Source organism: Taeniopygia guttata, chromosome 18 (genome assembly GCF_048771995.1).
Source record: "Taeniopygia guttata chromosome 18, bTaeGut7.mat, whole genome shotgun sequence".
NCBI classification, from domain to species: domain Eukaryota; kingdom Metazoa; phylum Chordata; class Aves; order Passeriformes; family Estrildidae; genus Taeniopygia; species Taeniopygia guttata.
In genome coordinates, this window is record NC_133043.1 from 9,838,890 (window position 1) to 9,862,951 (window position 24,062).

The following is a 24,062-nucleotide window of genomic DNA, read 5'->3' on the forward strand; positions in this document are numbered from 1 at the left end:
TGTCTCTGGATCCCATATCAGAGCCTCTGGGCATTGCTGTAGCATACTGAGGAGTCTGACACCAATATTTACAGTCCAGGGAAAAGTTTGCTGTCTATATATTAGGAATCTGTAGTACAGAATACTTACTTTCATAAATATGGAAACTACCACCAACCCATTGGGACTCTTTGCAGCTTCTGTGACATTTGTGTACAGCTCATGGTTATAGTGGATCAGCTGAACCTAAAAAAAAGGGTGAAGGGAAGGATTACAATTAACCAGTGGCAAATAATCCCATGCAGTGTTTGCAAATACTACCCACCCTGCTTGGTTTGTATCAGGATCCCATCTCTGCTTTGGGTACTTTGTAGCAGGGTAATTTTTCAGGCATTTGCAGCACATATAATTTTAATAATTTCAGTCACCATCTGGCTCCAACTGGTACAGCACCAGCATGTTTTCCTCTGGATTGCCAGCCACTGAATTCAGCCACATCCAGTTACAGATTGCACTGCAGGGCTGACACCCCTTCCCTGCTCCAGCAGCACTTGCCATGGACACCAAATAATCTGTACTCTGCAGCCTGAAGCCAAGCACAGAGGAGTCAGGGGTTGAAATATTTGAGGAAACATATGGGGTATGAGTTTGGAACTGTGAAAACCACCACTTGCAGAATTCAAAATACTGATATTCATTTGCCCTAGATTCTGCAAACTTGGTTACAGAGGCTCCTACAGTTAAGTGCTTACTGTATTACTGTTAACCAGGTTCTCCTTAGCATCTGCAGCTTTCCTTCTGCTTTTTAGCTTTATGATTTGCTGGAACTTTTAAATTACAAAGGCACAGTTCCCTTCTCTCACTACCTATGTAAATGTCTTACCCAGAACCTTGATATTTGATTTGTCTGGGATCACCAGACACTGTTACAATTTATATTGAAAACTTTTTTTAAAAAAAAAGGTGAACAAATTGAATGAACTCTGGTGGCAGTTAAGTTCTTCTGAACAGATGAAAGGCTAGTCAGCTTTACTTAGCCTAAAGATCTTTTTTAGTTTTCAGATGTCAATTAGAAAAGGAATGTTCTTGTTCTGGCATTGTCAGAATTGCAGCAGCCTGATGTTCACATTTAAAAATCAGGTCGGTCTTTCATGTGCTGATACTTCCAAAGGCTGTTCAGAAAAATTTCTGAACTTAAATGCTGTGAACAAGATCAGTATTAACTTGGTTTATATCTGGTAATCTTTGTAACTGTCCAAGACTAAGACTGGCAGTAAAGAAATTTCATTATAATGTACTGTCCAGGTTTATAACGAGTGAAAAAATCAACCCCTAATCACTGAAGCAGGGTTTAATGTTTGTATTGGTGAAATTGTCTTTTAGATGAATGTGAGGTCTGGTTACTCAGTACTGAAATGCAACAGAATAAAAAACCGTAATTCCCTATTAAATTTTGCTGAGAATAATTTATTTGAGTTGCCTGAAACACCTGTAAGCATTTGGTCTGTATAAAATATTACTGGAAAAATATTATTATTCCATGAAGGTGAAGCCACAAAAGTAAAATTGCTCCTATATGAAAATCTCACCTTTCAAATGATGACGCTGTATTAGAAGCACACCACAACAAGAGCAGACTTACAATGCTGAAAGAACCTTTGAGGTAATTTGGGGGTTCAGGGTTCAAAGGCAAGACTGAATCTTGTTTTAACCCATTGATTTTCTTAGGAAGATTCCCCCTTTAAGATTAATTTGCCACAGAATAAGTGATACCTCTTTGTTTTCCTCTAGCTACAGAAGATCTATTTTGCAGGAAAAAGAAAAGAATTAAGATTAATTACTCTCTGATGAAAAACCAGAACGTGGCCTTGTTCCATCACCCAAGAATGTGCATTGGACCAAGCCCAGAATCAGAAACAGCTTTTTAGCCTCTCAAGACTCTCCATGTTCTGCTGCAGCCAAAAATGGAGCAATAGGAACCTGAGGGAATTTAGAATATAGTGGTAGTTCACATACATTTTCCCGCAGTCTTCTTGGGAATAATACCCTTTTTTCTCACTTGAAGAATTATATGCATTTTTGATTTGTAAATGAGGAGGGAAGTAAAGCATGAATTAAATGGCAGCAGGAAACAGCTCATCTGTAACCATAATATTAATATTATGCTCCACTACCTGAGAAACTGTTGGGGTACCTCATTGAGAGCAAGCAGAAAGTATGTTTGCAGCACAGCAGGGAGCAAAAGCAAATGAAATTGTTCAAAAAGACAGGTTAAATGTTTGTTTTGATTCGGAGCTCCTGTACGATGTGTCTAAGATATCTTTAAGGAAAATAATTACGTATTTTTGTTTATCCAAAGTTTAATAAAAACAGCAAAAGAAATGTAGTTTCTGCACGGTGGGTGCCCAGAGAGGAAAATAATTTTACTGAGTTAAAAGCTATTAGTAACAACAGTTATTCCACTGTTAAAATACAATTGCTCTTACGGGTCTTGTAAAACCCTTTGGAAAGAGGAGCAGTGTTGCATCACCCAAGAGTTAATTTATGGCATTAATTTTGTAGGTATGAACAGGTATGAGATCAGTACAATTTGTATGACTGACAAAACCGTTTTTAAAGTTGACCTAAATTAAATTAAATGTACCTCCTGCTTTGTGGAAAAGCACAGCACCAGCTGGGAGAAAATGGACCAGCTCTGTGGTCCTGATTTTTCTTGTTTTCCTGGACCAATCCCTGGCAGTGATGCTGGGGAATTTTCTTATCTTTGAAGAACAAACCCATAATTTCATGCCCAGGGTACTCAACCATGAAATGTTTGTGTTTGACAAGGTGGTTTTACCCATACCCTGATTAATTAATCCACAGATTTATCTTTTATTCTTTATGTATAAGCCCACAGCAGTGCAGTGCTCTTGCTTTGTTAATAAATTGATAACATGAATTGTAGATGATCACTAGTTCCAGCAGTTTACTTTGCATTTAGGAAACTACTGCAGTTTTAACATTTAAATCTGTTAAAAAGATTATCTTTGCTATATAAAACTAAGGAGAAATGCAAAAAATCAGTTGCTTGAAATAATTTTTTTTCTCTCTCTTTCATGTTCTCTTTATTAAAATGGAGGTTATTTGGGCTTTTAGGTTTGTGCTTTGCTTTGTGTTTTTTACTGATTTTGACAGTAATTTTTTTATTTAAAATAATTGTTTATAAACAACTGGTTTAATAGACAGGTTTGTCATCCACATTTATAGCTATATGCCTTTTGTCCTAGATAAATAAACAATATTAGAATTACTTTTTACTTTAAAGAATAAGACTAGAATGCATGGAAGGAACTAATTTTTCTTCTGCTTCTGAGCAGACAGCTGTGTAGAGAAATACAATAATCGTGCAGTAAACTGGAAATGCAGTTGGGTTAACTACTTTTGGCTGCAAAATCTACTTTATTAGAAATAATGGCATGCTTGGAATTAGCACTGAGGCTACAAATGATGTCTAACTGTTCCATCAGAGCAGTTGGTAACAAGAACTAACTTGCATTAAAGGGTGTTCAACAGTGAGCCTCAGCCAGTGTTCCTTGGTAGCATGTTAACATGGGCTGATATTTTCAGCATGTATTATGGCTCCTAAAAATGAATATATATAAATATATAAAAGGCTCTGCCATAACCTGCTTTAGGGTTGAAGTAGTTTTCTCTAGCTATTTCTAGATGCCATTTGGGTGCTGCCCTGGTATCTTAGAGCCTGATGAGGCTGTAACAGAGCCTTATTTCTTGCTTATATGCAACCACTGCAGCTAGGAAATATAAAAAAATAATCTAAATGAAATGTAGACAATTAAGTCTTTCTCCTTAATATTTATATATACTCTGAATACTTTCTTAAATCTTACTTTAATTTATTTGCAAGTAGGAAACAAGACTAATTTAGGTAATATTTAAAGCTTGACACTTTTCTTATGCATCCCCAGGACTACAATAAAAAGTACAAATTACTGTCTGAAGAGACCAGTGCCGTGCATATCTCAGAATTTGCTCTCAGGACTTTCACCTTTGTGCCAACAACAAAAAAATTAAGTAAATAGGCTGAAAAAGTAAAAGTGAGTGGTGATGGATTCCTGATATCCAAATGCTGCTGGAACTGTTGCAAGTGTTACAAGCATTTGTACTCTCAGAAAATTCAAGGAAGGAAAAATCCAAATTGAGCCCCAGGGGTACAGAGGAGCTCCTTGGCTGCTGAGTGACTCGGGGAGGGGCTTTGACAGGGGAGTCATTGCTGAGCCCATTGCTCCAAAGATGGGCATTTTTGGCTGACCTGCCACTCAACCACTCCTGTCACTCATCGTTAGCAGATGAGCAAGAGCTGGATAAACACAAATAAATGACACTTCTCTGCAATTTGTTTTGTGTGAGGATCAAATTGAAGTTTGAGGCTCAAATGCTTAATGTTGATTATGTTTTGGCTGATGCAGAATTTCACTGTAAGCTGTAATTTGGCACTGACCCAATCCATCATCGACAAAAGTTGTATCTTAAGAGAGAATAAGGGTAATGTAGGGGAAAAAACACTATTAGATGAGTCTATCATCATTTCTGGATTCGTGCAGGATTTTCTGAGTAAACACTGCATTTAAATTGTTTTCTCGTTTTAAATACAACAGATGCTCAGACACCATGATGATGAACTCAGTATAAATGCTCCATTTGGTAGATTCAGTTACATAATGGTGCTCTGTATTTCTTCTAGAATTCTGTTTCTCTAGCAATGAGGCCAGAAAGCAGCAGAAAATGGTTCCTGCACGTCAAGAATGTGGGGAAGTGGTGATTGAGGCTATTGCTCTTGTTCACTGCAGTGCCCTGAGACATTGAATACAAAGGATGCCAGAGGAGGAATTAGTAGTCCAAGGCTTCTCCAAAATCCACCAGACCTCTCAGTCCACCTTGCTAAAGAACCATCTGTAGTTCCATTTCTGTTCAGGGGCTGGGCATGATGGGCAAGGGCATACAGAGACACATCACAGCCTGATGAATAAATGAGTAAAAAAAAAGTTAAGAGAATTTGGTCCAGTGAAGAATCTAGATCTTGCCCCTTTTGTCCTCATTTCATCATCTAGTATGGAAAAGCTAAATTTAATGTTAACTAACAAGTAAAGGTTAGTGTTAGGGTTCCAAGCCAGAAGCAGAAATAAGGCAATTATCAGTTTTACCTGCTCTTTTGAGCACAGAAGTCCATTGTAAATCCAGAATGTTATTTTTCTATTTGTGCAAGAAATGAAGCATGGAATTTTATATTCTTAAGATGCCAGCAATGTGTGTATATGAGGAAAGCACAGAATAAAACCGATGATGTATTTTAAGAAGCTTTTGGTACTGTCCATTAGAGAAGATATGGTAGTCAGGTGAAGGCTGGTCTTTTCTCCCAGGTAACAAGCAGCAGGATGACAGAAAATTCCCTCAAGTTGTGCCAGAGGAGATTTACATTGGATTTTAGGAAAAATTTCTTCCCCCAAAGGGCTGTCAAGCTGTGAAAGACAATCCTGCTGTCCCCAATTGGGGTGCTTCCAGAGGTACTGGAGCTGGGCTGTGGTAAATATTCTGGTTCCCTTTGAATTTATGCCAATCCCATAAAATCATGCCAATGTTTGACTGTGCACAGTGATGGAAATGTGTTATTTTTTTTAGGTGTACAAGAAACGATGGCTTTATACAAGCAATGTCTCCTGGGGGTTTTCTCTTAGTCTTTCTCCTATGCAATTACAATTCACCAGTTCTCCCAGATGTACTTTCTCCAGTTAGTCCTAGTGCTGTGCCTGACACCTCTTCCTTTATTTAATTTCTTTGTTATGTACCATATCCTTTGGTATGGTTTTGCACAGTGAATTAGAAAAAAAAAAATCCACCTTTCTCTTAGTGCACAGATGAAATGGAGCTGAAAATTAGTAGAGATAAAAATCCAGCTCTTTGAACTGTAAGGCTAAGAATTCTTCAATAAAAGTAGATACCTAATTGAAGATAATGTTGACTCTCTCTATAACTTTATTACTTTGTCAATCTTACATCATTAAGCATGTATTTAATTTCATTATCCTGCAGTAAACAGCTTGTTGTCGAGGTGAGATAGGCTGGATTGTGCTGTCTGTAGGCAAAGCTGTGTTTTACTTTAAATGCAGGTAGTGCTGTCTTTAGCTTTTGAGTTATGGAGCAATTGTGTAATTATCCTATTACCTCGCTAAAACATCTGATTATTTGTCAATGATGTGAAAGCATGAGAACTTAAATGTCAGAAATTCAAACAGGAATGTAGCTGTTATTTTCTGTCTGTGACACTTTAACAATATCAATTTGCCAGGCTGTTGTGAGGAAAGGATTCCATATGAAACTGTCAGTGGGGGGCTGTGTATCACTAGAAGGATTCATAATAAAAGATTTATTTCTGATTTTAGTAAGCTTAATAAATATGCAAAGTAAGTGTTTAGCTTTATAAATCATTTAAATATATATATGATTCAGTTTTACTGCATAACAAATTATGTGTTCATTTTCTCTAGCCCTTGCAAAGCCCATTATCTCAAGTTTAGAGAGACACATAGAAAAAAGGCAAAGAAAAAAATCTAGTTCTTCCTACTTAAAAAAAAAATGTTGTAGAAGTGTGAGCCCAGTATAAATTCAGAATTCTGTCTCCAGATTTCCCTGATCTCCTCAAGAAGTCCCAGAATCCTATTAAAAATTGCTGGTTTCTCAGCAAACAGCATGAAGAGTTTTTCCTGGGAGAAGGGTTTTAATAATTAAAATTAGTCAATACTGAAGTGCAGAAGGTTATTTGATCTTGCTCAGAAACTGACACTTTCCAGAAGGGGAAAAAAATGCAATCTGTCTAGTGAATCACTTTGTGCAGAACTGGGAGTCAAGTAGAAGAAATTTGCTGCAGAAGAAAAGAGGACAACTCACCAGGGAAATAGGTTTGCTGAAAACAATTGTGAGTTTGAACATCAAGGTTGAGATTTTTAGGACATTTCCTGAAAAAATCTCTAAGACTCCTAAGATGAGATGTAAAAATGCACTTGTTAGTACTTCAGGGCATTACATCTCTCAGCCACATTATATAAAGCTGCTGTTGACTGTGGTGCTACGGTCCAAATTTCAGTTTGTCTACTTTCCCCCTGTAGTTCCAATGAAACTCAGCAGTTTTATCAAACCAGTCTATATTTTTGCACAGAACTGAGGCTTCCCACCTTCATGTAATGGACTGAAATTTTGCTCCCATCACCCTTGTCAGCTCTGGACAGTGTAAGCAGATGACAAGATGAAATCAAAGCCGTGCCCGTGGCTGTCTGTGCCCAGCAGAGCTGGATTCCCCTTGAGCCCTGATGTTTTCCAGCCTTTCTTTTGATACAGCCTGTGCCACTCAAGCCGTGGCATTTTCCTTGTGCATTTTCAGACCCAAATATTCCCATTTTTACAAACACCAAACCTCTCCTCTGTCCTTTTCTGATCCGTTTCTTTCTGTCACTTAAAATCTATCATTCTTCCAGCATTATCACTGCCATCCAGATGTTCCATCCCTCATTGTGCATTTCCTAGAGAGGCAAAATGGTCCTTAAATACACCCTGGTTTCCTGTCTCGGGGTTCAGGGGTTAGTGAATACAAGTCTGAGACCAGGCCACTGCTTTTCCAGGGGGTTGTCACAGTGGGAAAGGGCAGTGATGCTGCTCCACCTTCTGCATCACTCTGGGGATGTCACAGGTGGCTCCTGCAAGTGCTTCTGGAAGCACAGAAGAATCAATTCAAGTGCTCTGGCAGGCTGCAGTATCTCACCTTTTCTTTGTACGGCTAAATGGTGTCTTTGCATTCTGAATTTTAGCTCTCTTGTAGCATAATTAGAATCAACACATTTCAGGAACAAAAAAAGTACACCAAATGTTGCATTAACTGTGTTTAAAAATATTTTACTTTATCATACAAGGATAGCAGCATTAATATGCAACCTAAATGTACAGTGATGCTGCAATTCAGCAGGATTGATGTTGTGGCTGAGAAGACCCCCGACCTTCTGAATTACTTTAATTTGTTTGATTCACCTTGTTTGACCTCTCTCTGTGGCAGATCAGATAAGACAGTAAAGTGGAAGGCACAAAAAGACTGTCAGGGCAAGCAAACTAAGAGAGGCACAACCAGCTTTTCTGCTCCCACTTCCCAACTCTGGAGCTTTAAACTTGTGCATTCTGTAATTTTTTACCTGAGTTTATTCTGTGTTATTTGAAGCACCATAAAATACATGCATTGTTTTGAAAAAAAAAATAATAAAAAGACAACAGAAGAACTGTATTTAACTCAGAAGATAGCTGGGAAAACAGGCACAGGCTTAATCTGCTCATACTCTGAGCAGGGAGTAGAAAGTACTGTATTTATACTCCTGATAAAAGATTTAATGTTCTTATATTTTCTGGAACTTCTACTTTTTAAGTAAGGAACACTAGAGCAGAACATCTTTTTTAGCACCTTTCATGTTTACACCATACTTTACAAGTGAAGTAGCCAAAATTCAGTAAGTAATAGAGGAACACCTTGGAGATGGGCATCTGGCAACTGTCACAAACCCTGGTGTTGGGAATCTCATGGGTGGGACAGGCACAGATTATCCTGCAGGATGAGGTGATTGGAGTAGTTTGCCCACAGATCTGTGCAGTTTTATAGGCTCATCATATTTACACTGTTATTGGCCAACTAAAGGCCTGGTAAATAAACAATTTAATAATAAAAGTAGATCTAATTGGACGAGGTAATTGCTAATACTTGAAAAGACCCAGAGAAAATCATACAGTCCCTGGGGCTGAGGTTGGATACAGGTCACTGTTGCAGTTAGATGAGAAAATGTTCTGTGAGTGATGCTGCAGAACAGCTCAGTTGCCAGTGAGTGCTGCAGGATCTGCTGGTACCTTCCAGGAGCTGTCTCTCAGCAAAGTACCTTTGACCATGCAGGTCTATCTGTATGACATAAACAAGCTCTAATCTCAGCCCAGACAGGACAGCAGAGCAAAGAAAAGCAGGAATGAAGATGGTGCTGCCATGGCAAACTCCTCTGCAGGAGGGGAACTGGCAGCTGGGGTTCTGCCAGCTCCCCAGACTCCCATTTCCTTCTGGTTCCTCTGCTGTAATAACAAATGGGGAGATGGGTAAACTGCCAGCAGCAGTAAAGGGAAAAAGAATTCAGTGCAACCTATCTAAAGCAGCAGCAGCTCTCATTGCTTCAGAAAGGGAGGATCAGGAGTAGGAGGAGGAAAATTTTTCATGAATCAAAACACCAAAGACAACTTCTTAATAAACATAAGAAAATATTTTCACCTAACCTACTATTAAATAGTGGATTGTTCCTTCAAACCAACTCAGCATTCACCTGTTGCTGGTTTTATCTCACATTTATATATGTATGCACACACACATATGGTTTTTAGTTCTCACTATGCTGATCATTTGAGAACATTTGACCCAAAAACCTGAAGGCTGAGGCATCACAGCAGGTCACAGATTTCAGATTACAAAGGCTGTGCTGGTTTTTTCTCAAGTTGTTGGCAATAGTTTTACTGTCTTTAGCTGGAGATGTTCACCCAGCCATATGTGGCTCTTTTGCATATAATGTCACTGCTGTAAGTTTCCAAAATGAACTAAAATTACAAGGGAAGCATGCTGTTGTTATCATAGCACAGTTTGCTTGTCAGAAACTGGTGCAGCTCCACTTGTCCACAGAGAGATGGTGTAAGAAAGGTGTGCAGATGAAATGTGTGCATGCTAAGTATAACTTCATTTGCTTCATTAATAGCAGTTTGATAAACAGTTGTTCAGTTACAGGTCTCCTGATTAGAATCAAATGTGAAGACTGTCAAAATAATTAAATGGTTCAATAAATCTGAAGCTATACATCCAAAGAAAAATCACTATACATTTAGAGACTTTTTAAGAGGTATTCACCCCATCAGCATTCCATGAACTTCAAAGACACATCTTGTAAATTATTTTTCACTGCTTCATTGATTTTTAATATTGTCAAATGCTTATGGCCCTGCAGCCCAGAAGTACTTTGAGATCTACTTAGCTTGGCATATTTATTATACTACAATCTTCTCTATCTGGCATCTTTTTTATCTATCTCTTTTTCTACATTTACAAGTTTGGAAATGTAAAAAGTAGCTGGTGAGAGGCAGGTTCAGGTATGGATGATAAAAGGCTTTCTGGGTGGCACAGTACTGTATATATATATGATGGGAGACTCACGACTGTTCTTTGATGCAGTTGGACATTGCAGTTTGCACAGTGCACTGCCTTGGGGGTGATAACTTGTTCTGCCTGCTTTAAGGTGCCCAATATTTTTCTGTTCCATATAAAAGGAACAGAATAACAACTGACTGAATTTTGAGAAACCAGGTGGCCAAAATTTCTGGGTCTTTGCAAACACCATGAGCTCTCACATCTACACCCTGCCATGCCTGTTGTGCAGTTGACTCATCCTCTATCATTTGTAAACTCAGCACAATAATTACCCTGCGAGGTAACTGGTAGTTAATGGGGAAACGTGCTAATGGCTGTGAAGCCCAAAGCATTCCAAGGGCTGTCATTAGTGTCTGCTGTGTGCAGCCATCAGCAGTTCCAAATTTCCAAGGGGACCATGACATGACAGCTTCCAGCCCTGGACATCTCTGAAATAGGATTTTGCTGCAGGCCCAGCTTGAAACAAAACAACGAACCAAAAGGAGACAGATGGTCCCTTCCAGCTCCTCACTGCACTTTTATTTTCCTCTTCATAAACATTAAAGGACAGATTTTCAGCTGATATAGGATGATATAGCTCAGTAATTCTGTTGGTTTTCTAGAATTCTCCTTTTCTTTGTATTATTTTATTTTAAATTATGTACATCTTCAGATTTAATAACAGTCATTCACTTTTTGTTATAAGCTGCTACTTTCAGAGCACAAAATAAGGTATACTTTCTAGAAGTACACAGATAAAATTGATCTACTCCAAGCTGCCCAAAGATTGTTTGTGATCACAACCAAAATACTGATGAGTTTAAAAGATCATATGAAAGATGGATGACATAAAAAAACCTGATGTGATATTCTTTGTTAGGAGAGAAGCCTGTGTCTTAAAAATTCTCTTTTCACCTTAATCTTTTGGTAGTTTCTACAGTACTGGCAATTTCTAGATACTTTATTATTTGGTAATACCTTGTGTATATAAAATAAGAAAAAACAAAGTTCATGTAAAAGCTCACAGTGGAGTTTGCATTTTAAATTTAGATGGATTTAAGTATTTTGAATCCTAGAGGTTGCATCCTGTTTTTTCTTGTATTGTGACCCCCATAGTTTTTGTGCTTCTGACAGTTACAGCAAACATACATCCCAGATTACATCTGTCATAGTCCCCGTGGTTTCACTTATTTCCAGGGCTTTTTCTGTATATGAAGATTAGTAGGAATAAACCCTGAATATGCTGCCTGACAGCTCAAAATTCTAACAAAAGATTTCCAAGTTTCTTTGAAGTATTCATCTTCAATATGGACTATATCTAAAAAATAGTGATGGATTTTTAAAATAGGCCATGGGAAAAAGGCTTTTGGAACTGTTTTTTTTTTGTTTATTTGTTTGTTTTGTTGTTGTTGTTGTTGTTGTTGATGATGTTGTTGCTTTTGTTTTTTGGGATTTTTTTTGCCCTGCTATTTTTCCTTTCATCATTTTCCTGGATTTCTGAAAGAAAATCCTATGAGAATAGAATAGAATGTCATTCATTAGAATCTGGAAGAATAAGGATGATTTATTTTTCTTTCTAATTAACTGCCCCAGGGAATGGCTCTACCAGTCAGGAGGAAGAACAGTTCCTCTGTTGTGCCTTTTGTGACTTAGGAACAGTACATGGGGAGGCTCTAAGCTATAAATCAGTGAAAATCCTCTTAGCTGAACACACCCTTGGGCTTCACACAGAATAAGGGTTTGCACTAATCATAAGCAGAACTAGTTGGGATTTTTTTTTTGCTGAAACAGGGGTTTGCTGGAAAATGCTTATGTGCCAAAAGTAAAATACCTTGTGGAGGGAACTTGATTTCAAAGAGATTTTTTTTCTGAAAAAGAGACAAGCAGAGACTATCAGAAATCTCCCTGATTTCCTGCCAGTTTGTCTTGTGATTCATCGAAAAGCTGCAAACCAGATGCCTTCAGGAACTGGCTGATTTTCCTGTGATGTCCCTCCCCAATGAAGAGCACGTAGTAGTACTAAGAAGTCTTTTATCCTTTTCTGAATCAGAACTCGTTATTTCAGGCAAGTATGCTAATTTATCATTTAAGCACATTACCATAAGCTTTTCTGTTCTCCCAGAAAATAAAATAAAAAAGAGGCTAAAAGTTTGCTTCTTCTGGAGAATCTTAGCAGAACCCCAATTTGAAAGCCACACTCCTCTAATGCATTATTTAATGAATTTTAGTGCAGAGCAAGTGCTGCACTGAGAGTTTGGTGGATTGGAGCAGGAAGGAGTTGGGTCTGCACAACCTCACCAGGATACTTCAGTCTTCAGGGAGGCAAAAGAGCAGCAGGTAATGAGAACTGGGTGGCTGAGCTCCTGTAGCCAGGGATGCTGTCAGATTGATCCTTGTGTCAGCGTGGGAGCATCCCCCCATGCTGTGCTGTGAACATGGACTTCAAAGCCTCAGGCTGGGCTGGAGGTGCTGTATGGGACTGATAGCTCAGGCCTTGATCACTCTGTGCTTTGATTGTCAGAGGAAATGGGAAAGAAATTGCTCAACTGGAGAAGAACAAAGATTCATATAATAAAATATACCAAATATATACTGTTCACATCGAACATGCCTTGGAAAATAAATTTTTAAAAATCTATTTTCTTTATTCATAAGAATTTGGCATTTGTGTAGGCCAGTCCTACACTGAAGGTTAAGCAGATGAAGGCTGTGCTGCCAACTGGTTCTGTTATTAGCAGAGTAGTATAGTAGTGGCAAGTTCATACTTAGAGATAAGTAAAAGTAAATAAAGTTTGAGATGATGGAAAGAGATGAACAGTAATGGACTTGCCTTTTTTAGCTAAAATCCAGAACTCTCTTCGCCTTTCACAGAATTTTCAGAGTTACAGTGCTTTGGTATATGGTGCTTTTCTAATGTCCCTATGGCAAATCGTCAGTGACAAAATGTTTTCATGGCAGATACATTAAAAACCCCAAACAAAGCACTGAAAAGTAGCTGAACATAATTAATTAATTCCTACTGAATTTTAAACCATCACATTTTGGCAGGCATATGCTGTAACATCCACTTAGTTTATACAAAGAGAAGAATGCAGACAGATAAATGTGAGATATTAAAAGATAAATGGAAAGAAAACTGTCTTGGAATAAATGTGGCTTAATCTCATAAATTTTAATTCTTCAGAGTGTTAGCATGGATGCCATTGTGGATGCTACCACTTGCATGCTGTTTTAAAATAGCTATACATGAAAAAATGTTCTAATTTTAATAATTTTAGAAAGATATCCTTCTGAAATGACACCAAAAATGAATTTCCTTCCCTTTATTGTTCGTAAAACATCCCAATCCATTATCTATCACAATTTTGTTTAAAGAAAACAAAATTTAGCAGTATTTCCTTCTCAGTCTTTATGGAAATTACAGAGATGGCTAAAATAAAATACCTCAAATTTAAAGTATTTTCACTTTCTGGGAGGCAGTGCATGCCAGGAAAGGTCTACAGTGATGGAGGAAAGTCAAGTCAGTATTCTAAATGAAAATTCTCACTTTGCCACTCCCAGCAACCCGTGAAAATGGAATAAAAAGGCAGCTGGAAACGACATGATTTAGTTGGCTTTTTGCTACGATATTGAAACGTGTCATAAGAAACTGTTAAACATAAAGGGACAAAGACCTATCAAAAGAGTCACTGAAGCTACAGAAATAATCTGAATTTCAGGGAGCAGCGTCTTAGGAAACAGGGATTATTCCTGGAGAGGACAGAAAAGCGGGAGCTGGAACAGCTCCTGGCTCATTCAGTCCTGGACAGATGTGGTGCTCCCAGTCCCCACTGGCCTTGTCTCTCAAGGAACAGTGACCAGCACATCTGTTTGGGATGAGGAAAACCTGCTGTGGCTGCCTCCTGTGCCTGGAATTCCCATCTCCCACAAGAGGACTGTGCCATTGAGTTCAGACTGTTGGCAATTAGGGTCACATTTGCTGTCTGAAGCTTTTCCATTTTTAGGGAGTAAAATAAAAATCACTAAAGATAAGTTTCCAAATTGACTCCTCACTGTCTGAGTGCCAGGGCTGGGCTTGCTCTCAGAATTAGCTGGGTTTGATCCCACTGAAGCATTTACTGAGACAAACTTGTGTGAGTGCTCAGCACCAAACAGGCTCAGGAGCTTCACTGGATCCTCAGCGTTGTGGTTCATCTGTCATTAACCCTGGGCTCTCCTATTTATTATCTGATACCCAGCATCCCTCATCCATCCCAGGCGTGCTTTCAGTGAGGACAGATGAGGCTAACAGGGGTTTTTGCAGTCCATACAGTACAGAAATGCCAAATCATATTTTTACCCCAGACCAGTTTCCATGAGGGTTTTGCCCAAGGTAAGGTTTACAGTAACTGCTCGCTGGTTTTCATTGTTTTGCTAAATTATAATAACAAAATGTCTTTCATTGCTTTTTATAGTCTTTTGTGGTTGCCCATAGTAGCTGCAAGGGCTTTTGTACAGTTTGTTAGTAGGATTACTCCTTTCTTTGGAACAGTACATTAAATATATTTGGGGAAAAAGTTAAAACTTACAAAAGGTGTAATGGAAAACTGATTACCAAGTGACATAAAATAAAAACCATTTCAAAAAACTGTTTTTTGCCTGCAGAGGTAAATTGCTCTTTAATTAAAGAGTCATCCTGTAGCAAATGAAGTCACCCCAAACAAATGATAATAATTTGGAATGAGGTAAAGTGAATACTTCAAAAGTGACACTGGAGGTTTAGAGTGCTGAATGTTTTCATGTTCCAGTGGTTTAAAAAAGCAAATCCTACAGCTGCTACTCTAAGCAGAAAAACTCCACCTTATTGCTTTACAATGCTGGATTTCAAAATTGAGGCACCAGAGGGATTTAGATTACAGTCAGTGACAGACTGTGCTCTCAGTGCAAGGTGCTGCCTTGCAATGTGGCCATTCCTATAAAAATGAGTTGTACTTGCTGTGTATTTTTTCTATTTATGTATTTATGATCAATGATTTATAGCTGCTACACCTTCAATTGATTATAGAACTTCTCATGGCTATTGAGGTTTGGGATTTTTATTTAACAAGTGTATTTTACCTGTGGCTTGAAGATGACTGTCTAGCCAAAAAATTACAGGAATGTAAGTTAAAAGTCAACTACTCCAACAAAGTTAAACATGAAAAGTTAAAGGTTTTGAATGTCAGTAAGGATTAAGATGCATTTTTAGCACTTAGTGTCTTTTGATGTAAAATACACCACAAAAATTTCCCTGTTTCTGGAAAGTAATCCTTCTTGTGGGCTCCAATAGAGTAGTTCAGAAGGAGAGGCTTTCTTGGTAAGAAACACCAGCTGCATTTTGTTATATTAACAAGCAGTAAAAGCCCATTTAACTTAAAAAATAAAATTGAATTTGGTTTAGAAAAACTCAATAACCCTGTACAGGCTATTCACTTAAGGGTTGCACTTGATGATCCTTGTGGGTTCCTTCAATGCAGAATATTCTGTAAATAAGCCTTTTTGGACTTCAACCCTGCTTTTTGTTGAGATTGTATAAAATTTTGGGTGAAGCCATCTGTAACCTTTTGTGAGGACAGAGGTGCATTCTAACAACTGAAGCACATATTCATCTCCCAGTGATTTTGAATTACTTATGTGAGCAGTCTCCCTGTACTTTAGAGATGACAATCCTACCACCTCTCCCTGATTTATATTCTGTTCCTATAGCAATTTAACTCATTATCTACTGACTTTCTCCTTTCAAGCTCAACATTAATCTTAAGGTTATAGAGATTTTACTAAGTCTCCCTTCCTTTAGGCACGTGTTCCCTCAGCTGATACTTTTTCCAGAGGCTGATTTTTCAACATTAATAAGCACTGGAATATTGTACATTTATCTTATGGATGAAATACTTAAAAATGACCTGCTCCACTTCCAAGAGAAGCTCCAAAATGTAATACCAGTGGCCTGTGACAACTGAAAAATCAGAATTTTGAACTTCCTTCTTCAAGCTGTTGGCATCATTGATTCAATCCACTGTAATACAATCTGATTTCAAGCTTTCCTCTACAAATGACACCACCATGAGGTGTTTTGGGGAGGTTGTTTGGAACTTTACAGGCAAGTCTGGGGTGCACAGAAGGTCTCAGTAACTGAGCCACTGTTTGTGATGTAACAATCCAGAGTACTCTAATTCTGGTACAGGCTGGATTAAACTACCCCAGCTGGCTAGCTGGTTCTCATAAGCTGTCTATCTTACAGTCCTGCTTCTAAAAATATCCCAAGTTGGATTTACACCACTGATTTCCCTATAAGTAATCCTTTACTATCACTAGAAGTCCTCTACTCACACAGAACACTCCTGCAGTTAAAAAAATGGCAGTAGCAAGAGGAGATTGGTGTTTCAGAACTTCAAGTTTCTTCCTTTTCTCTTAATTTTCTTGTATTTTTGTGTTGGTTTTCTCAGCAGCTTTTAGTAGCAGTAAATCTCAGCTCCAAACTGTGTGTAAAGCAATACTTGTCCATTTATTCAGATCCTGCTTTCACTTTCATTTTAATTCTTCTGTAGCAAATTAAATAATTGTGTGTTTATAATTGATCCATGGGTTTTTGGAAGGGTGGGCAAATAAGAATTTTTTTTTCATGTGTTGTGGACTATGGTCTCTTGTTTGAAAGTGATCAGCCACTGAGTTTGTGAAAAGTGCATAACCCCAAATAATTAAGCTCCTTGACTTTCTGCCTTGGCAGTGATAAGGCTGTCACAATGCACAGCAGCAAAGTGATTTGAGGTCTCCTGCAGCATATTTTTCATTTTTATGCTTAGGAAAAAAAATTGACCATAAAAGTTTTTTATGACTTTGCCACATGGTAAAGTTTAAGGGTCCCATTTTTACCATGAACCTTTTGGAAGTTGTTACCGTTTTATTTTAACAAGGCAGACAGTGCCTTAGCTAAGGCACTCAGGCCAATTCTGCTGATTATATGGAAAATGGGCTTTTTTATTAAATGATAGAGACTCTGATGCATTAAAACCTGTTTTGCATAGAGGCATTAGGCAGCAGACACAAATGATTGGTGTCTTAGTTGGAGACTTTGCCTAAGCCAAGATTTTCTTTTAATCATTATAATACAGTAGGATGCTCCTGCAATGAACAGGGAATTAAACTCACTTGAGTCTATATCACAGCAACAAGTAAATACTCCATTTATTTATTTAAGCATAACAAAGCCTGCCTGCCTTTCCATGTTACCAGTGCCAAACATGTTGATAATCTGATCCGCAGTTTAAAGCCCTTAACTTTGAACTATTAATCATTAGTTCAATTATCTGGCGGGCTCCTTGGGAAGGGACCCGGCCACATGGAGGGGGCCAGCCTGGCCTGCTACGTGTACTCAGAATTAAAAAAAAATTCCGGGGGTTTCTTAATTTTAAAATGTGAAGCTCACAGGGGCGTGTTTTACTCTTTAATTGGCTTATTAGCATGCCAGTTCTCAGAGCCAGCCAGCAATTGGTTTTTGTCAGGCACATTGGAAGCTCTTAACAGCTTATTACATCAATTCCCTGCCTGAGCTCATTCCCTCCTCACTAGAACTCAATTAAAGCAAAACAAGCACAATCACTCTTCTTGGGTAACTTGGGAAGTGTTTCCCCAGTGACACAGAGGTTTCTGGAAAGCCCACAGAGGGTTTGTCCAACACAGCTGAAACCAGCAGTACCAGGGCCAGCCCTGGCAGCTCAGTCTGCAGTCAGCAGCCACACAGTGCACTCCTGGTTCCTACAGCCTAAGCCAGCAAATATTCATTGCTATTCTTACCTGCACCAGCTAAATTAGACTAATGAACCTAGGCAGTTATTTTTCTTTATCCCATCTCCACTCACACCATTATCTAAGGCAGGAGTGAACAGTAATTAGCATCAAGCCTTGAAAGCACCCCTGAGATCACAAAGACACTCTCCTGGGAAGTCAGCTGGCTTGTTTACAGCACTGCCCCTCTCACTGCTGAGAGATGTAGATGTTACATCCCCCAGTGCTGAGAGCTTGTGGAAGAGCTCTCATTTTTCCAGGCAGCACTTGCATGGGTGGATGGACACTCAAAGGACTCCATCAGCTCCTGCCCTTCCCTGGAAATCTGCAGCCATTCAGCTGATTTGCATCTGGGCTTGTACTTTGGAATAGTGTGTTCTAGAAGTAAAACTTAACTGTGTGGGTATATGCTCAAATTAGTAATTAATGCTTGACCTTTCTGGAGTTCACCCATCTACCTGCCCAAAACAGATTTTGAAACCTTGAAGAACAAACCTTCAAAGGACAGAATTCATCTGAGTATCTGAAAGGGAGTCCTTGAATCTCAACTCCTCTGCCTGCTGTTCGTCTGTGCTCTGTTGTCAAGGGAAATGCATCTCCACAGAGCGATGTGCCCTGTCCTGAGAGACCAGCTCTGGCTGTCAGGACTGATTAATCCTTTGAAGGTGCTGAGCTCTTTCTATTCACTGCAGGAGGATTCAGGCAACAAGATGAATCCTGCACACACTGCAGATCCAGCTGTGCCTGACTGACAGCAGCTTCCACTAAGCTCAGTTTTCTGCTTTTATTAAGAAATGTTGAGGTCTCTGTTAAAAAACACCAAATATTAATAGTACTTCAGAACTCCAACTTTCAAAACTAGAAGAGCCTAGCTAATAACAATAGCTATTGCCAAACAATGCTCTACATTTTTACATTGTTATAGTCTAGGATTGATGAATTAAAAACTTAAAAACTCTTTTTAAAGCATCTGAAATGGTGGTGCTACATCACAAGTGTCATGGTATGTTTCAACCAGATTTTTACTTTCATGTTCAGTCCACTTTTTTTTGTTTGAATATTGCTCATGTGTCTGAACAGCAAAGCAAAGACCTTGTTTAATACAGCATCCTTTACTTTCAATGCTTAAAGGAGCAATACATGATGGGTTCACTTATAGAATTGAACAATGGCAACCAAAATCAGTCGCGTAAGACATTAGTAATTTCACAAAAAATCTGCCACAGGCTATATGTAGCTTATAAAACAAAGCCAATGATTACTATCAATTATAACATCATCATATGACAATGCTGCAATTAATTTCTTACTCTTAAATAACTGCTGTTGCTCAGTGCCAAAGAAAATACCACACATTAAGTGACTCACCACCAGTCTGTGATGCATAATACAGATGTTAATTTGATTACTCATCTCTGAGAAAATAAGTGCTTTATGATGAAAAAGCTGTTATTTTTTTGTATTCTGAAAGAATGGCAACAGAGTGGCTTTAAAAATAATCCCTAGAGTAACACAGAATTATTGTGAAACATGATTTTGAGTTGTAGAGTTGGACACTGCATCGTTCACAGCCATGGCCTAAGCTGGAGGAGGATGGGGTACTGCAAATCCCATGCATCTCTTTTATGAGAAAATACTCCTATATACGGAAAATGGATGGATTCCTTTTTTTTTTTTGGCCCAGAAAGTTTGCAAACTTTATTGTAAATCTTGAAAAAGGGCTCCATCTAAGCCACTAAAATATTTATCCAGCAAGAATAATGGGCCATTCTGGAATAGGTAACAGGATGAAGAAATTATGGTCTTTCTTGGGAATGTTATAGACATGTATTTAACATAAAACATTACTATTCTGCCAGGGACTATGTGTGCAGTTAACTGTATTTCTTGAGCAGAATTCTGTGGAGTAATCTCCAGAATCAAGTATTGCCTTGTTTCTGCATGAATCAAAGGTAGGAAGGTTCTCAATCTGAAGTGTTACGCACCAGTGAGAAGCAAAAGTAGCACTTCTGTGGGAATTTGAAGCACTTCCAGCATTACTTTGTAGTTAAATCTCATACTTGCCTTTACAAGAGACATAAAGGCCCCATCCAAAGAGACCTGATTACTTTGTAAGTAGCACAGATGAGGATAGAGGGCGTCTCTATATACAATAAACACAGCAGTGTCATTTGTAGATATGAGTCACAAAATTTGCAGTGCTCGGTTAAAAAAGAAAAAAAAAACCAAAACAATTCCCTGATTTTCAGAACGGCTACAGGAAAACAATTTTTACAGATTAATTTGCAAATCCCCTCGGGCAGAAATAAGAGGTGGGCAGTTCCTAGTGGTGACATACCTCTCCAGAAAAGGCCTGGCCGTTGAGGAGGTGCTCTGATCCCTGGCTGTCCTCGCTGCCGAAGTGTAGCCGGATTTCCTCCAGGCGGTGGCTGTAGGTCATCGGGCCCCCCGAGATGTTCACCAGGTGCTCCTTGTCTAACCGCAGGGACACGTGTCTCCCCGTGTTGTACATCGTCCCACTGACCTAAACAAAGCGGAGAGGAGGAGGAAAAAAAAGGATTTTTTCACAATAATCTGCAAATCTTACAACCTGATTGGTGATTTTGCTTTTTACGCGCCTTCGCTCAAACATAGCGACGCATCTTGTGGTTGTGAGATGGAGCAACCAACCTCAGGTCACACTTCAATTTCTGTATGAACCTTACACTGTGTATTCAAATATTTTGCTAAAACCCTACGTACACATTTTAGCCGTGGGCTGACGTGGTAAATAGGACTGTTGCACTTCTAATTAAATATGTTTTTAGAGTGCTTTTCTTGCCAGGTCTGAATAATGGCTTCATTTGAAAATTTCTGCACAGGAAATGGGAACATTTCAGCTGACATAAGTTATTAAAGTACACTTGAACAAATCTGAAATTTAATTTCCCCCCCTTCTTCTAATATTTATAACAAAGTTACCCAAAAGTAAAGGTGCTGCAAGAAGCTGAGATGCAATTTTTCATTAATGGGGAACTCTATGCCTCCTGGAGCCGCAGAAAAAAACTTTCACTGTGTTCCCATGAAAGTCTCTTTGTTTTGTTATGAATATTTTATGTGTACAATTGTCAGGTCTTTTAGCCAGAGAAGTACAGAATTAATTCCAATTTGATTATATATGTCTAGTTCCTACTACACATCAAATAGCTCCTTGAGATTAATCTTTATTTTTTAAAAGGCTGAATGTTGTTCTTCATTTGCAAACCGATTTACAGCTGCTGTAAAGAAAAAGAAAATTATTGCAGAAATTTTTCATACGGAATATAATTCTGTCATGATTTCCACTGTCTTAGAAAAAGTTTCTAAATCAAGAAGCTCTTTGATTTAAGCCATTAGAAAGTAAAATATACCAGTTTGAATTAGAGTTTTTATTTATTTAAAAATATTCTGCATGGGTACAAATGTACACTTGAATAACATTCATTTAATTTAAGAAGCAGAAGTGTAGCAACAATATGCTTTGTTGCACTTCAATGTAAAATTAAAGATATGAATATTATGTATTATATCCTATGCTACATCAGTGTTATGGTAATTAACATTGCTGCAGTGTCATTTTATCTATAATACTAATTACTGAGTTTAAATGACTTATTTTCTTTCACAGTACGTTGTAAAAAGTTACATGGAACAGATTGTGCACTTGAACGAAATGGAGGAGATCAAACAGATTTTGATTGTTGTGGTTCTTTACACTTTGATACAGATGTTCTTTTTTTTTTGGTGTTTATTCCAATTTAAAATAAACTAATAATTTTTTTATTAAAAGTCATAAAGACAGATATTCCTGTTTGCTGCAAATAAACCACAATGATTTTGCTCCTTACTTTTTCTACTTGACTTTGCATGCATAATAATTAAATACCAAGTTTAGCTTAATAAGTCAAAGCAGGTTAGTTTATTGAACTCTGTTTCAGTACACTGCATATAAATGACACAAAATTGCTAATCATAAATAACAAATCAAAAACAAACAGGGGAAAACAGATAAAGGCTCTTATTCACATTTGGAAGCTCATGCTTCACTGAACCCTCAGTTAAATTCAGCTATGCAAAAATATTCAGAATCCATTTTCTTATTTAAATTGGCATAAATATCAAATGAATTTACCTTTATTTTCTCTCTCCAAGTAAAACTGACCCAAATAACCTCCAGTGTGAATCGAATCACTCTCCACAGAGCAGAGAGGGGAAATGATAAGAGGCAAATTCATGAACAGGAGTAACATTTGTCTTTCTTATTTCCCACTCCATATAAATGCATGGTACTGGCTTTTTGGAACCAGAGTTTTCCTGTCTAGCTGCAGATCAGGAACACCAGGAAAGCATCTGAGGTACCTCATTTCTGACCCGATGGGAAGGTGAACACTAGAAGTGAGACTGAAATTCTGCATGGGCACAGACTGGGCACCAGGCAGAACAACGCCCAAGATCTTCAATATGAAAACCACAAGGCCTTGCCTTTTTATGTGCCTTCTTAGGTTTAAAGGAAGCACTGGTTTTATTGTTGTGTGTGCCCGAAGAAAGAGGAGCTGCAGAGACCACTTGAGATTCAGCACCAAACTGCACTTTCAGGACATGCCCATTTATGAAGTAGGGTCTTATATTTTCCATGTACTGAGATTACAACTGAATTAAAAGGCTGAAATATTGAGGAACATTTTTTTTTGTGAGGAGACACTGTGACTTGCCCAGGCTCTGTAGTTGACTGTGCTTGATTATGGGAAGGACCATCCTATGTGAATTTCTTTCTTGCAGTTCAGGATATTGTCTGGTTTATACATAACCCCAAAATACCACCTTTACAGGTATACATTTCAAGTATAACCCTTTACAGTTAGGACACAGAAACACTTGAATGTGTTCACCCTCTGTTTGCAAGCTCAATACCCACAAATGCCTTTTGCAGAGCAAATAAGACATTTTCTTTTCCCTATGTGCAGTTTTAACTGCTACTGCAGGAAAATGAGGTTCTGATCTTGTTCACTACTGATAAGAGAAGGATTCTCCATATTTATAGTACTGAGCCTTTAAAGTGATGGTGACTCATTTCAGAACAGCAAACTAAGTTGGTTTTGGGGAAAGCAAACTTGCATGTGGCCTCACAAAAGGTTGCAGGTGTAGAAGTTAACATGGAAATATTTTCTATATTTTGTACATTACTCTACAAATTAAAGGGTATGGATAATGGGCACCTTATGGGAAAGATGTTGCCTTTTCCTGTCACAGTGAACAGTCTCTGCTACTCCAAAAAGCACAGTATTTCATTTTTATAGGCGTAAAAGGCTCATAAAAAAAGACCTGTTAAGATCTATATAACTTTTTCCTTAGTTAGTCAGATGGATCTCAGGTGCTTCAGCATGGTGGCCTTTGTGCTGCTTCTTGCTCTGCTTTGTTCTCTGCATTTTTGGCTTGAAAGTTAAACAAAGATGAAGACTCAGCAAACAAACCTGGGGAAGAAATAAGCACTAAATCTTGACCTCCTCTTTTTAAAAAAGATCAATATTCACATTTATCTTATGTACTAGAAAAGAGACTGCAGTAGAGAAAACATACTGAATCATCCATAAAGCTGGTCTGAGGAAACAGAAAAGTCCAAAATCATATAAGTTAATGATCAGGCCACAATCTCAGTTGACCTAATTTTCCTCACAGATTTAGAAACATTTCCAAACAGGTAATATTATCCGTGGCAAAATCCCCAGTAGAAGAGAGCACTCTCATGTGCTTCAATCTTAATTATGGAACACTTCAACTTTGGTAGGCTTTAATTAATTTATTAACATGTTCCTGATGTAGTTATTTTCTGTTTAATCTCATTACTTTTAATTCTTGCTTCACAGAGCTTTGTGCACTTAATTCTCCAGCAGCATTTTTCTTTATCTTGATGCAAGACACCCACACGGGCATAGGCTGCTGATATATTCCATACGTCATTTCTCAAAAAGATCTGTATATTTTGTGATAGCTCTTTATAGCTTGCCCCTGTGACCACAAAAAA

At 38.2% G+C, this 24,062-nt stretch overlaps 1 protein-coding gene across 2 annotated transcripts in view; it reads right to left on the reverse strand.

Annotated features, from left to right (window-relative positions):
- CA10 (carbonic anhydrase 10) overlaps positions 1-24,062 on the reverse strand; it is a 122,581-nt gene that overhangs the window by 11,835 nt on the left and 86,684 nt on the right. For both annotated transcript variants that reach the window (XM_072936883.1, XM_041719817.2), the window contains exons 5-6: positions 20,361-20,546; positions 130-225 (exon numbers count right to left, since the gene is read on the reverse strand). In XM_072936883.1, coding sequence (XP_072792984.1) covers positions 130-225; positions 20,361-20,546 — 282 coding nt within the window. The remainder of the gene's footprint in view (positions 1-129; positions 226-20,360; positions 20,547-24,062) is intronic.